Source organism: Panthera pardus, unplaced genomic scaffold (assembly GCF_024362965.1).
Source record: "Panthera pardus isolate Hobbes unplaced genomic scaffold, ASM2436296v1 HiC_scaffold_25, whole genome shotgun sequence".
Lineage (NCBI taxonomy): Eukaryota > Metazoa > Chordata > Mammalia > Carnivora > Felidae > Panthera > Panthera pardus.
Window position 1 is genome coordinate 82,059,657 of NW_026526821.1, and position 18,469 is coordinate 82,078,125.

The 18,469-nt window shown below is 37.4% G+C and overlaps 1 protein-coding gene across 1 annotated transcript in view; it reads right to left on the minus strand.

Moving 5' to 3' along the window:
* RAB1A (RAB1A, member RAS oncogene family) overlaps positions 1–18,258 on the minus strand; it is a 30,476-nt gene extending 12,218 nt beyond the window's left edge. Inside the window, exons 1-2 of the mRNA XM_019437979.2 lie at positions 18,020–18,258; positions 151–223 (exon numbers count right to left, since the gene is read on the minus strand). Coding sequence (XP_019293524.1) covers positions 151–223; positions 18,020–18,042 — 96 coding nt within the window. The 5' untranslated portion in view covers positions 18,043–18,258. The remainder of the gene's footprint in view (positions 1–150; positions 224–18,019) is intronic.
* Positions 18,259–18,469: the final 211 nt, after the last annotated feature.

Below are 18,469 nucleotides of genomic sequence, written 5' to 3' on the forward strand. Positions count from 1 at the left end.
TCCAACATATCACTGGGAATGTATACTTGGAGACTTTCAAATATATAAATTCTGGAAGAACTACTTTATTCTGAATAAAATTGTTTAATCCTTTGACTACCTAGAAAACACAGCATAAACTTCTTTAAAGGCATTTCAATTTCAACTTACTGCAAACCTAAGGAGGAGGCAAGACTTTCCAACCCCAGAGTCGCCAATCAGAAGTAACTTGAATAAATAATCACTGCAAAAAAAAAAAAGAAAATCACATTAATAAAATGCATACCGCACTGTAGGCTCTACAACCAAAATATAAGCCAAGAATAATAGCTCACTTGAGGACTCCTGAAAAGCCCGTGAATGGCTTCAGAAGCCAAAACTGCAACCAAAAGCAAAAGCCCTTTTCATGAATCACTGAATAGGACACAATTCTATAAAAGTAAGACAGGCAATGCCACCCGTGATCTCTATCAGTGAACTTCTACTTCCAAGGAAAGAATGAAAGGAAATATAATTTCCTTTATTTATGAAACATAAATCTCTCCTTCAAATTCCAAGATCAGATCATTATTTCTTAGCAATCCTCCAAAGAAGGGGTTTTTATGTTCCTTTCCTAACATCCGCCTGGAATTCTACCCTTAAAAAAAAAAAAGAATCATTTAACTTCTGAAACCTGTATTAAAAATATTTTAGACTAGAGACACCTGGGTGGCTCAACTGGTTAGGCATCTGACTCCTGGTTTTGGCTCAGGCCATGATCTCATGGTTTGTGAGTTCGAGCCCCACTTCAGGCTCTGCACTATCAGTGCTTGGGAGTCTCCCTCTCCGTCTCTCTGCCCCTCCCCTGCCCTCTCTCAAAATAAATAAATAAACTTTAAAAAAATAAAAGTATTTTAGATGAGATTGGTAAAATCAAATGCTGCTTCTGTCAACATACTTTACCAACATTCTAAGTTTGATATTTAAAGCATTCTTCAGAAAATGCTGAAAGCTAGGTTCTATTTATGTATATGAAACTGCCAGGACTAACTAAAAAACCAGCCCCAGGGATTCCTTCACGGAGCAGGATTCCTTCCTGGACCAGATGGCCTCCATACTGCCCAGTCCCTCATATCTCCTTTCTAACTCGGACTACTTCTGTGTTCCTTTAAGAATTTCAAAAAAAAAAAAAAAATCCAGAATTTGTAGATTTTTTTAAAGAAAATCTATTCATAATTTTCAGTTTTGTCCTTTGTGATTTTAAAAGATGATACTTACAAAGGGAAACAAAAGCAAAAATGAACTATTGGGACCTCATCAAAATAAAACCTTCTGCACAGCGAAGGAAACAATCAGCAAAACTAAAAGGCAACCGACAGAATGGGAAGATATTTGCAAACGATGTATCAGATAAAGGGTCAGTATCCAAAATCTACAAAGAACTTCTCAAACTCAACACCCAAAAAGCAAATAATCCAGTGAAGAAATGGGCAAAAGACATGAATAGACACTTCTCCAAAGAAGACATCCAGATGGCCAACTGACACATGAAAAACTGCTCAACATCACTCATCATCAGGGAAATACAAATCAAAAACACAATGAGATACCACCTCACACCTGTCAGAATGGCTAACATTAACAACTCAGGCAACAACAGATGTTGGTGAGGATGTGGAGAAAGAGGATCTCTTTTGCACTGCTGGTGGCAATGCAAACTGGTGCGGCCACTCTGGAAAACAGTATGGAGGTTCCTCAAAAAATTAAAAATAGAACTACCCTATGACCCAGCAATTGCACTACTAGGTATTTATCCAAAAGATACAGAAGTGCTGTTTCAAAGGGGCACACACACCCCAATGTTTATAGCAGCACTATCAACGATAGCCAAAGTATGGAAAGATCCCAAATGTCCATCGATGGATGAATGGATAAAGAGGTGGTGTATGTATGGTGGTATGTATATATATAATACACAATGGAGTATTACTGGGCAATCAATAAGAATGAAATCTTGCCATTTGCAACTACATGGATGGAACGAGAGGGTATTATGCTAAGCGAAATCAGTCAGTCAAAGAAAGACAAATATCATATGACTGCACTCATTTGAGGACTTTAAGAAACAAAACAGATGAACACAAGGGAAAGGAAGCAAAAATAATATAAAAACAGGGAGGGGGACAAAACATAAGAGACTCTTAAATATGGAGAACAAATGGTTACTAGAAGGGTTGTTGGAGGGGGGATGGGCTAAACGGGTAAGTGGCATTAAGAAATCTACTCCCGAAATCATTGTCGCGCTATATGCTAACATGGGTGTAAATTTAAAAAATAAAATTTTAAAAAATGATACACTTAAAGTGAAACCCAAATATCACAATTTAAATTTAGATTACAATTATTTAAATGTAAGCAATATGTAAAACGTTCAGAAATGATTATCTCTGTAGATATCCATCAACTGCTACCTAGGTTTACACAGTGATTATGTATTACCTAAAATGTTTTTCTAGTTTTACCAAGTTATCATAGTACACTTATTGTCCCTAATTATATCTGAAAAAAAAAAAAATTAAAAAAAATCCAAAGTGCCCTACTCAGCAACAAAATAAAAATCATAGAAGGAAACAAGAAGCTCTTAAGTCATAAAGGGGATTTAAGCACAGGATGAACTAATAAATAATTAACATCCTTTCCAGTTTGAGATCCTAAAGAAAAAAGGAGGGGAAGGGAATAATGACTGTAAAATTTACCCATAATAAATAATACTGAACTGACGTTAGTACTACTGACATCCTGCTTAGACCAAATAAAATTTATTTAAGTTTATTTATTTTTAGAGAGAGAGAGACAGAGCATGCGCACATGCGTGCACAAGCAGGGGACGGGCAGAGAGAGAGAGAGAGAGAGAGAGAGAGAGAGAGAGAGAGAGAATGAATCACAAGCAGGCTCCGCACAGTCAATGCAGAGCCCAACATGGGGCTCAAAACCACAAACTGCAAGATCATGCATGACCTGAGCTGAAATCAAGAGTCGGATGCTTAACTGACTGAGCCACCCAGGCGCCCAAGACCAAATAAATTCTTAAGAATGATGAACATTAGCAATGAGTACAGGTTAACAATTTACATTGCAGTTAGCAAGAATAATCACACCACTGATACTACTTTACTTAGCTTTTAACAGAAATTTAGACACAACAAATGCCCTGAAATCACCAATCTCCCAGAGCACAGTGCCAGGCATCCAGTGAACACTCAATTAACACCCCCTGAATCAGCTGTATTGGACCCTGTTACAATAAAAGACAGCACTGGGCCACAAATGTTGCCTGAATACTGTTCATTACCTTAAAGATCAACCTTCTCTATTTCAGCATAAACATAAGGCTGGAAAAAAACAAGAATGCTTCCTAAGTGTGTTACAAATTACATTATGGTTAAAAGAAATTAACAGTTAATTTTCTAAAAATCAACTTTTTCATTTATCACATTCTTTTTAACTTTTACAGTGTTATTTTAAAACAGTTAACTTAAGAGTTTCTGATAATTTACAGTTCACAGCTATTATAAATAATATGAACAGTTGAGCACTCTTCTCTGCAATGAGCTAATCACTGGAAAAAGTAAAAACTTTTTCCAGTTTTACTAACATGACAAGAGACTTGGAGGAGAATGGCAAACAAAATCAAACTCACAAACTTCTTCCTCTTACTGAATACACATACCTGGAGAGTGCGATCAATAGCACGTTACTTGCATTGGAACATTTAAAATTACCTACTACTGTAGTAGCTTATTTCTAAATTATTAATATACCAAATGTTCAAGAGAATTCAGAGATTCGAGACTGCTTAAAGATATTTCTCTAACTATAATTTACAAAACAGAACACAGTAAAAATGCTGACAAAAACACAAAAATCTATAACTAGAAAGCACGAGGTGACAATTCTGGTATAGAGTCAAGAACAGTTTAGCAAATGTGTTTTCATTTATTCCCCAAGAATTTGGATTTTCAGTTTACAATATAATTTTGACCAGAGTGCAAAAAAAATAGATTATTCTAGTTCAGAAATCTATAGAGTTACAAAATCACCACATTCTTCTAAATTAGATTCTCTAATTTCAGTTCAGGTCATGACCTCATGGTCCTGAGATCAAGTCCCTGGTTCCTGGTTGGCTCCACATTGGGCATGGGACCCTGCTTAAGATTCTCTCTCTCCCTTTGCCCCTCCCCTGCTCAGACACTCACTCTCACTCTCTCTCTCAAAAAAAAGAAAATCCATTTCCTTAATTCCCTTCATTTCACAGACATACCTGTGAGTATGAAGATAAACTAACTTACTCATCTGTATATCCAAAAATCTGGCATTGTACCTTTTACAAAGCATGTGCTAAGAGACCAGAGAACATTTTAAATTTGCATTTTTAATCAGGTCTCTTTTGTTGTGAGACACAACTGAAGAAGATCTATGGCCATCCTTGATTAACATTTTGGCAAAATCCTAGGGGTAAAAAATGGATGGGGACACGGCATGTTAAAAGGACACAGGAACCAACAGAAAGTTCTCTCACTGGCCAAGGAAGAATAACCTGAACCACAAAATAAACCATGTATTGGGTTATAGGCCAATGAATAAAATAAACAACCATGAGTTCATACTGGTATCAATTATTAAATAAATAACTGGGAGATCAATCTTCCTTATAGGAGTCCAAATAATACATGTAGAAGGAATAAGAGAAGTAGAAAATCATCAATAGATCACCACAGTAATAACTGCTGCAGGTAAAATCCAACAATGAATTCTAAAATTTGGGGGTGAAACTTTAAGGAGAAACAGGATATATACATGGCCTCAAAGTATGTCCCCTCAAATATTTATTACTGTGGTGGCTTTAACTTTGCCCACAAATTCTTCGAATACTCCTCCATCTAGAAGATGGACTTAATTCCCTTCTGTTGAGTGTGCGCTCTTCAAGACTGCTTTCTAAGAGTATGGAAAGGGAAATATAGTAACTTCACAATGGAGGAACCAGACAGACACCACCTTAACTGATTAAGGTGAATATCATCAGTAAGAAGTCACGCTGATTTCATGTACCTTCTGATACAATGTGATGAGTACAGTACTCCGCCTCTAAGGTATCTTCTCAAAGTCCATAACCCCAGTTTAATCATGAGAAAACATCAGACAAATTAAAACTGAAGGACATTCTACAAAATATCTAATAGCACTCTTCGAAAGTGTGAAGATCATGAAAAACAGGAGACTGAGAAAAACACAGACTGAAGAAGGCTAACATGTATAACAAGTAAATACAACATGGTATCCTGGACTGGATTCTATAATAGAAAATGGACATTAAGAGAAAAACTGGAGAAACTACAATAAAAGTCTGTAGTTTAGTTAATAATGTACCAATGTTAATTTCTTTTTTTTTTATAATTTTTTTAACGTTTATTTATTTTTGAGACAGAGAGAGACAGAGCATGAACGGGGGAGGGTCAGAGAGAGAGGGAGACACAGAATCCAAAGCAGGCTCCAGGCTCTGAGCTGTTAGCACAGAGGCCGACGCGGGGCTCGAACTCATGGACCACAAGATCATGACCTGAGCCAAAGTCAGAAGCTCAACCGACTGAGCCACCCAGGCGCCCCCAATGTTAATTTCTTAATTTTGATAAATGTACTTTGGTATGCAAGATGTTAATATTAGGGGAGGCTAAGTGAAGGATATACAGGAATTCTCTGTACTATTCTTACAACTCTTCTATAAATATATTTCAAAACAAAAAGATTTTTAAAAAACCACAAAGTAGGGGCGCTTGGATGGCTCAGTTGGTTAAGCGTCCGGCTTCAGCTCAGATTATGATCTCAGTTTGTGAGTTCAAGGCCCACACTGGGCTCTGCTGTCAACACAAAGCCCACTTCAGATACTCCGTCTCCCCTCTCTGCCCCTCCCCTGTGCGCGCTCTCTTTCTCTCTCTCTCTCTCAAAAATAAACATTAAAAAATAACATAATAAAAAAATAAAAACAGGATAAATACAAAGATGGAAGGAGTAAACTATTTTTTGAAAAAACACTAAGCATGAGGACATTAGTGAAATGGGCACAGAATAACAATCTCTTTGAAAAGCTATCTCCTGGGGCACCTGGGTGGCTCAGTCGATCATGCATCCAACTTTAGCTCAGGTCATGATCTCACGGTTTGTGGGGCTGGTTTGTGGGTTTGAGCCCCGTGTCAGGCTCTCTGCTGACAGCTTGGGGCCTGGAGCCTGCTTCAGATTCTGTTTCTCCCCCTCTCTCTGTTTCTCCTGTGGTCACACTCTGTCTCTCTCTCTCAAAAATAAACATTTAAAAAAAATTTTTTTAAGAAAAAGAAAAGCTAGCTGTTATTTTTTAAACATAAGAGAGACATATTTTGTGTTTTCTCAAGTTAAATCAACAAATCAGAAATCTTGCTGGAATCTACAAAATAAAGACTTAAAAGCTGCTTTTGAGGCACAAGTATTAGAGAAAACTCTTGAACTGCTTGAACTTATATTAACATGAGCAAAGATTACATTTTAATTTAAACAGGAGATAATTCAGTGAGAAAGCAAAGACAGTTAAGGTAGACTGACAGATTAAGGCTGGATAGAAAGAGACAGATTCAGGGAAATAAACAGCCTTTTTAACAAATGGGTGGTGGGGCATCAAAGATAACGGTGATTGAAAAAAAAATTCTTTCACTATCTCCTGTAAGTCAATTCATGGTCTACTTCAGCAATATTGGAAATTCTCTATTTCCATTATTTATGATCTGAATATAATCTTGATACCTCTGCCATTTTTGCATGCAAGCACTAACAGATAATTTTCTGTATTTTTAAAAAAGTCCCTATCGTGAGAACATGATTATACTTTAAACAAGTTACAAACTTTGGTTCAAAATTCTACTTAGGTAAAGTGGTTTCCTTCTCATGAAGTTACCACACTGTACATAAAATGCGTAGTAAGGGATGAATCCACTTATGTCTGAATCTAAAATGCCACTGGGAGGGGTGCCTGGGTGGCTCAGCTGGTTAAGCTTATGTCATGATCTTGCCATTCCCAAGTTCCAGCCCCGAGTCAGGCTCTGTGCTGACAGCTCAAAGCCCAGAGCCTGCTTCAGTTTCGGTGTCTCCCTCTCTCTCTGCCCCACCCCCACTCATGCTCTCTCTGTCTCTGAAAAATAAATAAACATTAATAATAAAAATAAAATAAAATAAAATGCTACTGGGAATTCTAAAACCTGTAGAGACTGTTTATGTGAAACACTTGTGAAAAGATTACATTTTGTTTAGTATAATTCATTTCCCACTTTTGTTTTTAAAAAATGTTCACATACATAAAAGATTTGGGAGAAAATGGACACTTCTAAATTTTAGGATTACAACTGATATCTTCTTTACTTTTTTCACAGTCTGCAATAAATACATATTACTCTTATAACAAAAAACAAATTATTTGAGAGGAAGAAAAGTTTTAACCAGAGGTTTTTTCCAAAGACTTAACACCTCTGCAAGTTCATCCAGCATTACTACCATAACATAAATGATTTCTAAATAGGTAGAGCAGAGTCAAGATAGCACTGGCACATTCCCAATATAGCCACAAGTATATGAAGTCAATTTTTTGGATTAAATAAGAATAAACATTTTTCTTGTATGAAATAAAATTTAGATTACCAAACATAGGTCATATGTAAGAGAAAGCTGACTGACATTAACACAACTTTCAATATTCCACCCTCTGGAAACATACCTAGGAAGAAAAGACAAAAGCAAAACAATTGGCTATAATATAAAGTCGTTTTTATCCACACAGTACTCCCAAAATACAAACTTCATGTCACCTATATCTTAGAAAAGGCCTACTATTTTTAAAAGTTAAGTGGAAAGTAAATGTGTTTTTCATCCAGAGCAAATTCCCTTGCATGAAAGGAATGTTATTCTACCTTTTTTTATAAATGTCATACTTGAAAATAACCTAAGCTCACATAAAAAATTTAAAACAAAATTAGGACTATGATATTATGACACAGTGGCCAAATTTTAATTCACTATTAAACTATACACTGTTCTATTAGACTCTAGGGTAAGGAATGATTAATAAAAACTTGGGCTGCAGTTAACTATGTCTGACATCAACTTTTCTTCTTCACTTTTTTTTAATGTTTTATTTTTGAGAGAGAGAGAGCGCACGCGCGCACACGCACGCTTGAGCAGGGAAGGGGGAGGACAGAATCTGAAGCAGGCTCTGTGCTGACAGCAGAGAGCTCCATGTGGGACTAGAACCCAAGAACTGTGAGATCATGACCTGAGCCGAAGTCGGACGTTGAACAAACTGAACCACCCAGGTGCTCCCCTTCACTCATTTTAAGTATGCTCCACAGAAAACAATTCAAAATTGACCATCAGGCTGGAGAAAAGAGGTAAAAACTTTTAGTTCCTTCACATATTTCCATTGTTTGAATTTTATAAAGCACATATTACTTTGAAGACTAAACTACATAAAAAACAAAACAGGGGCACCAGGGTCCGACTCTTGTTTTCAGCTGGATCATGATCTCATAGTCTGGGAATTCAAGCCCTGCACTGGGTTCTGCACTGACAGTGCGTTGTCTGCTTAGGACTCTTTCTTTCTCTCTCTCTCTCAATAAATAAACAAACAAACTTAAAAACAATAAAAAATAAATTTTCAGCTATGGACAAAAGCACTGTCAAAGTAATCATCAAGTATCTCAGAGTACAACAGTCTTTCTTCCAAATTTAACGAAATACCCAAGCAATTTTTTAAAAATTGTCCCCATGAGCTATTCATAAAAGTACACGTTTTTCTTTGATATTTAGAGACAATAAATTAATTTTCCAGGTTCCATTTCAGCTCAGTTTAGAAGTGTTCCAAAAATTCAAAGTTGGAATTCTGAAAATGAAGGAAACTTTGGTAGCTCTAAACAAAGCGGCAAGTCATACAAGAGGACAAAAAAAGTAGATAGGTCTTACAACCTATGTAACCAGTATTTGCTGAAAAATATGCCAGGGAGGAGATGTAAATATCCTCTACTTCTTTTACCTTTCAAAGCCTGCACGGGTTTTAGAGCTGGAACGACCTGTATTTGAATTCAAGCTCCACCCTCTACCTTAGGTTTCTTGTCAGATTTAGAAAAAAATGCCTCTAAAACCTGTAGCACAGTATCTGGCACATTACAGAAGCACAATAAGTGGCAATTATTATTTTTCCTTCCTCCCTCCAAACCGCTAGGTAACCTGACGAAAACCTTTAAGAGCTTTGACAAAAACTTTAAAGCTATTTATCCAAACCCTCTGTTCAGATGATGGTGACAAAATACCACAGGAATTTACTAGTATAATCTAAAATAAAGGTTTAAAAATTACCAACTAACAGTTATAAGTACTATGATCACACCAGTCACAACTCCCAAAGCCTAGCACACACAACATAGTAACATGGCCTGCAGCAAGGGTGCCCTCTCCAGCAAAAGAAAGGCAGTTCTCTGCTCCACTTGCTTTACTCACAGAAACACATCCATGACTTCCAAGGCCCCAAGTATAAATATTCAAGAATAGTCATGAGGGTAGAAAAACTGAGAATGGATACAGTAATTGACTTCAAGCCTAAGGAAGCTTTAAATACCAACCCAAGATGTGAAAGAGAAAGTCAAAGACCATAATATGTACCTCGTAACATGTATTTCACAAACCTTTAACATTTTTAAAAAGACCTCTCTAATCATAAATTTTAAAAGACACTGACCACAAAAATGTTAGTCGCCTAATTAACTGGCTCAAATTTTAAATTTCTAGAGTTAACCACACACAGTAAGTTGGAAACCGCATACTAGGACTGTGAAATCACAGGCCCTTGAGTTAAAATTCCAATTCTGCTGCTTATTGAATGCCCTTAAGCAAGCCATTAAACTCTCCTCTGCCTTTGTTTCCACATCTATAAACCTAGGACACTATTTCTTCACAGGACTGAAGGAAAGAATGTACATAAATAAAATTTCTGGCTATTGATGACAACTCAAATTGTTAGCTCTTGACTACATCCCAAGACTAGCATCAAGGGTTCTGGAGAGTCCTCCTCAGTACTCTGTTACTCTCCAGCTAAATAAAACATAAGTAAAACTTCCTGTTAATGATAGAAATCATAAGCCCTTTCTTTAAATCTTCTGTATCACCTATTCTGCCATGCTATTTTTTAAAAGTATCACAAGATTTAATCTGTGATAATACTGTGATACCAATTATACTTGTTTGAGCATGAGCCATTTTTTTTTTTTTTAAAGTTAACTTATTTATTTTGCGAAAGTGAAAAGCATGGATTGGGGAGGGGAAGAGAGAGAAAATCCCAAGGAGGCTCCATGCCACCAGCACAGAGCCTGACACACAGCCTCCATCCCACGAAGAGATCATGACCAGAGCCGAGATCAAGAGCGGGACACTTAACTGATGCTTAACCTACTGAGCCACCCAGGTGCCCCCATGAGTCATCTTCTTAACAAATTGGTATGCACCTGCGAGCAGAGTCCATCTTTCACAATCAAACCCCCCCCCCCCATCCCCTGCCCCAACTCCTAGCATATTCTAACTAATGACAGAGAAAGGGCTGGCTGTTTTCTTTACCAAGCTTTCTTGTAAGGTTGAAATTACCCCTGTGTGTGTGTGCATGCATATACACACACACACACATAGGTATGCATTTACTAGAAGATTTTTTTTAAATTTGTATTAAGAAAATTGTTAAAGTAGACAAAAACAGACTAATTGGGTGATGAGTAATCATGTGTGAGAAAAGCTTTAAAACTGAAACCACTGGCCATTTATAGTCTAATATCCCTTATTAGAATATACATGTCAAATAACATCTCTATAGCACTGTACAGTTTACTCTTGAGACTCAGAACTGAGGTGGTACTAATCACATTTTATAGAGAAAGAAACAGGCTAAAAACGCATAAATGACTTGCAGAGGTAAGTGTCAATCTGAACTTAAACCTAGGGTTTGTAACTCCAAATGCTGTTTTTTATCACACCATATTCCTTCAGTGATGTATTTTACATACTCAGATGATAAAAACCTTAAGTTAAGTCATACATATAAAACCTATCAGAAGGAGTCAAACGATTATGAACTAGTACACAGGACCTGACCAAATACAAAGTAAAGTGTGATTCACTGCTTAAATTAACTTAGAACATTTGTGTTGGTAGAAAATAAGTCAGCTTGGCTCAAAAAAGCATGGTAAATTTTACAATTCAGACTTCATTAGCTTTAGTAAGTGATGAATCCAATTGGTCTTTATGAAGACAGGTGCTAGCCACCAATCTACAAATAAAACACTAAATGATTATCCAGTGTGTATTTCACAAAGTTGCTTCAAATGTCCTTTTATAAACCTAGCTATTCGACTATTTGTATAAGTTTCATCAAACACTTAAGACTATATCACACTTGGCTAGGCATTATCCTAACTATATCCTTTACTGAGGTAGTAAAGATACTACAGAAATGATCTATTGTTCTTAATGCAAACACTAATGTTCGGTGAACTTCATGTGCCTGTTTCAAGGCTCTTGGGAACAACTCATATTAGTAATTCAATGAGAAACAGAAAGGTAGCATTTTAAAAAAAAGAGAAGAAAAGCACAGAATAGTTCACGAAAATAAAGCATACCCAAATAAATCTCACATTTTAAAGCTAATTAGCTCAATACCAGACTTTAAATTAAACTGAGTATAAACAGCATGCACTTTTATGCAAAATGTTGTAAGTATGTATGCACAAAGGGAGCATGTCCACAGATTTCATCAAATGCTCCTAGGGGTACATGACCATAATAAATGGGTTAAGAAAAACTGCTTTATATTTACCCAAAGAATACAAGAACACTAATTCAAAGGGATACATGTACACCTATGTTTATAGCAACACTATTTACCAGAACCAAGATATGAAAGCAGCCCAGTGTCCATCGATTGATCCATGGACAAAAAAGATGTGGGGTGTGTGTGTGTATATACACAATGGAATATTATTCAGACATAAAAAAGAATGAAATCTTCCCATTTGCAACAACATGGATGGAGCTAAAGCATATGATGCTAAGGGAAGTAAGTCAGAGAAAGACAAATACCTTACTTCACTCATATTTGAAATGTAAGAAACAAAACAAAAGGGGAAAAAAATGAGAAACAAATCAAGAAACAGGCTCTCAGTTATAGAGAACTGATGGTTACCAGAGAGGAGGGTGATGGAGCGTGGCTTAAATAAGCATGGGGATTAAGGAGTGAATTTGTGGTAATGAGCACCAGGTGATGTATGGAAGTGCTGAACTGTTGCAGGTGTAATTGTACACCTGAAACTAATATAACAATATATGTTAACTGGAATTAAAAAACAAAACAAAAAAAGAATAACTGCCCTAAATCAAGTTATTGGAAAATATCTATAGGCAGAGTGAAAAAAACAAAGAATAATTCCATTTAAGTACTATTGTTATTCAAAGGAAATATATTCAGACAAGTTGAATCTATCACTGTTCATAGAAAACTTCAATTACATAATTTATGTAATTGCTCACTAGTTTGAAGCACAGACTGCAAAAAAAATGCCCCCGAAGCCAGGTGGCTGGCACATAGTAAGCACTCGTTAAATAGTAGCTTCTGTTAAAAAAAAGATGTTTCCAAAGAGTGGTCCCCCTTATAAACAAAGGCGTTTACATGAACACCACCTGTCAGAATTAGGAAATCTACAAACAGGGAACAGTGTAAACTTAATCAGAACCTATCACAATCTTGGATTTAATAAAGCAGAGTGCTCCTAGCAACTGAGCCAACCAGTCACAAAACTACCAAGGAAAACTTCATTTCCTACTCCTCCTCTGTACCCCATTTCTCAACAAACCAACACTTGTTCTCTCGCTCCTCAGGACTATTATTTTTTTCCAAATATCACCCCACATTACCCTTTTATTATCTGAAACACTCACAGAGCAGTTTGAAAGAAAAGCCAAGACCTAGGTGTTCTTCCCTAAATAGTATTCTAGACATCAAAAAAGCAATCTCAGCTCCACCTTCTACAGGAAAAGAGAGGAGTAGTCTGACCATGCCTCTCTCCTTGGTGGGGGAAGGGGGGAGGCATTTTGCCTCTTTTACTGAAACTCCAAAGTTGAGCTCAGACAGTGGTAAAAAGCTGATAAGCTACATATCTAAAATACCTCATGCATTGGCATTCTATATCCATTTTTAGTTTATTTTCATCTTAAAACACTCAAAGTATTTTTTTAGCAAACCTTAAATCTCAGAAACCTTAAAAAGCATTTTACTTGACCTTAAATATTTTCATACATTAGAAACAGACAAGAATAGATAACATTAGCAAAAAAAAAAAAGCTATTAATTATCAAAAATGAAACTTTACTACAATGGCAAATAGTAAAACTATCCTAAACGTATAGTCAAAAGTTGCCAAGGAAAGAAATACATGCACACAAAGGATTGCTAGTAGGATGTGAATATAACAAAATGGTAGCACATAGATAAATTACTAAGACTGCTTTCAGAATAAAAAAGACTGAAATATCCAAGAAACAAAATTAGAAAGCAAAATTCTCTTTAAAAGTCAACTAAAGAGTTTTCAAGAGAACACTGGATTCTGAAGCTCTTTCATCTTTTAATATTTTTTAAAAATTTTTATTTGGAATATGTAAGAAACTGTCAAAAATTCTCATTTTAACTTAATGATAAAAAAAATATTAAATGCCAAATTTCAGTTCTCTTCAAATGACCTGACAAGATCATATATTCACACAAAACTCTTAAGATTCATGCTGTAGATTCTACATAGCTGCCGGAAACACACTCCCCAAAAAAAAATCACACATGCTGATTCTCTACAGAAATTAAGAAAGTATATTCTGGATGGTGAGAATACTGGTTATTTTTCTTCTTTAAACTTTTCTGAATTTTTCAAACCATTACCAACACCACCCAAAACTCATCAAGACAACCAAAAAAAGGCAACTTACTTTAATTGATTTCTTTTCTAATAAAAAAAGTTCTAAAAAAAAAGTGTATGAAAGCCAATTATGACATACTTATTATTGTCAGATAACAAAACATATTAAGTTGCTTTTACTTTCAAACTCTTATGTTAAAAGTGCAGGCAGAAAAAAAAAAGAAAGAAAGCAAAAGGCAAATGTTCATTAAGTCTACTATTATTAGTCTCCTGTTAGAAGAGCAAAGTTTGAAAGACTGATTAAATCCTGAGCCATGATCTCAAACATCATTCGGAAGCCGTGTTAAAACATAAACAAGGCATTTACTATAAAACTTTTTTTTTAAGTGTTTATTTATTTTTGAGACAGAGAGAGACAGAGCATGAGTGGGGGAGGGGCAGAGAGCGAGGGAAACACAGAATCCGAAGCAGGCTCCAGGCTCTGAGCTGTCAGCACAGAGCCTGATGCGGGGCTCGAACTCACGGACCATGAGATCGTGACCTGAGCTGAAGTCGGACGCTTAACCGACTGAGCCACCCAGGGTCCCCACTATAAAATTTTTCTACATTAAAGAACTACAGGTGATCCAAGAAGACGACTATAGTCCTTCCTATTGTAGTTAATTGGTATATCCATGATAAGTACCCACACTTTATTCTTAACACACTCCTTACAGATGAAGTAGCCAAAATGGTTTTCTTGACATTAAAAAATCCACCAAAAGCTTATGGATTAGAAAAAAATGTTTCTGGTATGACAATAATGCTAAGTATTTCTTAACCAGTGTGCTGAAATAATCACTGCCTGCTTCACCACCTAGCTCAAAAAATCTTCAGATCTCCAGAAAAAAGAAGGATTTGATCTTTTCACCTACTTTTCCCACTATTCAGATTCCACTTCCAGTTGCTTTTTCTTTTTGTTTGTACTTGAAATTCACAAATCAGTCATTACCCTTAATTTCTGCCATAAAGATAACCCAGGATTGTCATTTCTCCCATATTAGCCAAATAATGTAGAAAGTAGTCAAAGGGACAGCTTAAAATTTAATCTTTGGCTGCTATATTTCTCATTCTCCTCCTCCCAAACCAAGTTTACAACTAAAAGATCATAAAGTAATATAAGTAATATAAGATTGCAATAGGCAATCTTATATGTTGATCAATAATCTAAAAAAACCCTGTTCCTTCTGAGAGAACCAAATTTTTTCTTTTATCAAGAACCCATTTTCATTTTATCAAATTCAGTGGCGCCCATGAAGCAGATTTTAAAAGTTTCTAAAAGGAATAAGATAAATTAGATGATAAACCAAAAACAAGGAATATTTAGAGAGCACTTTTAAACATTATCTAGTGTTCTACCCTTTCACATCAACATATGTGTATGCCAAAATACACACGTATTGTAACGTATATTATACCTAACATATACGGCTATAAGTATAAGCTGTTAAGACAACACCATAGAATTGTGAAAGCACTCACCCATTAAAAGTTTTAATTTAAGAAAAAATAAAAGATTTTAAAGTTTAGAACAGGTACTAAAGTAAATAGACTTATAAGAATTTTTGTTCTTTTCTCTATTTTCCGATTTTTCATTAACTACTTTTATGATGGTTAACTTCATTAAAGACAAAAAGAAAAAACGCAAGTCACATTGTTAAAAATCTGCTTGCTGCTTGCCCTTGTGACCTTCCCTAATAAAATACCCATCACCTCCTCTCCAAGTAATTTTCACTAATGCTCTTCAAAGGTTTTCCCAACTCCTATTTTATTAGACACAGTCTAGACTAGAAGTATTAATTGGCCAGTTACGGGCATACTCGATAGCAGAAAAAGTATAAAAATGACTTCTGGGTTTGATCCTGTTGAGATCATTAATCTAACGGATGGTTTGGCACTTACTTACGAATTACTATCATTGCCATTTATTAACCATTTTTCTTTCTTCTCCCTTGAAAAATCCTCCCCACTCCCTGGAGCTTCTCTAAATCTACTGCTAATAATTCTCTCACAAGCCTCTTTTCTATGAATTCTTCCTGAACCCAACTGCCCAACCACAACCCTCCACCCTCCTGTGAACTCTTGTTGTTCCTATCCATGCTGCACATCTGGAATGAACTCTACTGGCATTTACCAAACCATTTTCTATATTCCATTATACACTCCTTAAGGGTAAGGATTATATTCCTAAATCCTAGCACTACTAGAATGTCACACATGATAATGACATGACACACACCACCTGGAGTGCTCTTCTTTTGCATACACTTGAATCTCACAACTACCCTGATAGGAATACTGACTGCTATCCTATTTTATAGAAGGAGAAACAAATTCAGAGGCCAAATAATTTGTCATGGTTCTGTTAAACTAATCTTCAAAATCTATTTATAGTACTAAATATATTCAGCAAATAGAAGGAACTCCCCTAATGGACACGGTTTACAGGTCTCCATAAAGTGACAAATCCATGTACTTTATTGTTGCCAGGAAAACCACCAAATTAGGATCCTCAAGTTCAACTCTCCCTAAATGTGCAAAACCAACTTTGTCCTAGGAGTCTGATAAAGAAATTAAAAACTGCCAACATAGCAAACATGGCACTATGGGAACACGATCCTCAATTTCTTAAAGTATGTAAAATGTTAATGAAATAGAATGGCTTCTGTTTAGTGCAAAAGGGGACATTTCAGCATCAAACCACCGTATTACAAAACTTGAAGTCAGAATGCATTTTGCAAGAACCATGTGACACACACATGACAGTCAGCTAAACTGATGGGTAGACCTTTTAGGGGAACTGTTTAGCACTAACTGACCAAAGAAGCAAATAAAGTCAACTTTTAAAATACTGACTTTTGCTTAAAAAAAAAAAATTCCCTCTCTACCCCAAAGCCTTCTGATGCTGAAGAACACCAATTAAATCTCCTCCATTCATTAATTTATATATGTAAGCTGAAGGAGGACTTTTTTTTTTTAAGGGCCATTAAAGAGAGCCCAAAGAAGTCTTCCCAAGAAAAGTGAACACCAGTTCCCAGGAAAGGTGCCAGGTGTGTCACATATGCTGTGGTGACTTCTTGAGTAAGAAAAAGAAATGCATTAACTTTTCATGACACGTCATGGAACCTCATTCCCTATCTTCGAGCATTCAAGAAGGTAATCCAAAACCTACAGATCATAGAGCCCATTCGTTTCTCTTTCAACTTGACAGCAGTCTTCCTTTAGTTTGATAACATCAGAAAAATGTTCCTACGTCTTAGTTGTTTTTCTTTTCTCGACCTACACAAGACAAAATGACTTGAGTGTCCTCTAAAAAAAAAAAAAAAAAAAAAAAAAGGCAATGGGCCCCGTGAGTTCTTGAAGAACCCCAGGGAATAAGTTAAAAAAACAAAACTAAACTAAAAATGTAAAATAAAATCTCTTCTCACCATCTACTCATTCCCCTCAATCCCACGCAGTGGGAAAAGCATCCATATTACCTGCAGCCTGGCCGGGAGAGTGAAAGAAAGAGCCAACAAGCTCAAGATTTACAAGTAAAGCAGGTTTCCACCCTGACGATTCTGACAGCTCCGCAGAGTGCGGGCGCAGGGTCTGACAGTGCCCTCTAGGACAGCTCTCCCAGTCTATCCTCTCCCCCCTTAAAAATAAGTCTTCCTTCAAAAGTCACTGGCCTCTGCGAGAAACTACCCCTTCCCGCCGCCCCACCACCGACTCCCAAACTCCCCAACCCCCTCAACAGACTATTCCTCTGCACCGGCCCGGCACTGAGGGCCTCCAACCAGACCCGGTCCAGGCCCGGGCGGCTCACCCCTCCGACCCGACCCCTCCCCCCGGCCACCCCTCTTCCGTCAGACAATGGGGCCCGACTCCGGGCCACCAGCATCTCCTGCCTTACCACCCTCACCTCACCCTGGCCGAGGCCCTCACTCCCGCCTCAGCCCTCTTCGCCCCTCTTAAGCTTTTCCAAGCAGGCCCACGGACCCAGCCGACCGGTGCTCTCCTGCACTCACTATTCGGGATTCATGCTGGACATGTCACTGCAGCTGCCGCCGCCGCCACCGCCGCCCTTGCTGCTGCAGCCGCCGCCCTGACTCTCCGCGCCACGGGTAATCGAGGGAAAGGAATGAGATAGGCTGTTCCGGGAGAGCAAACGTCTTCCCCCACTCCGTCCCCTAAGAACACAATCAGCAGCCGCCGCCACTCAGCTATCGCTTCCACCCAAAATGGCCGCTGGCGAACCAGGAAATAGGAAAGCCTTAGACCGAGGGGTCTTTACACAGCCCAAAGGGCGGCCGCACCGCGTGGGACGCCGGGAAAGAGAGTTCGAACCCACAGCGGGAGCTGGAGATGGACGGTGCGGTGTGTCAACCAGGACTCAACTTCCCGCCACACCCCGCGCCTCTGGCGCATGCGTACTTGAGAGCTTGTCGCTCGCCCCATTCCCCACTCTCTCACCTCCC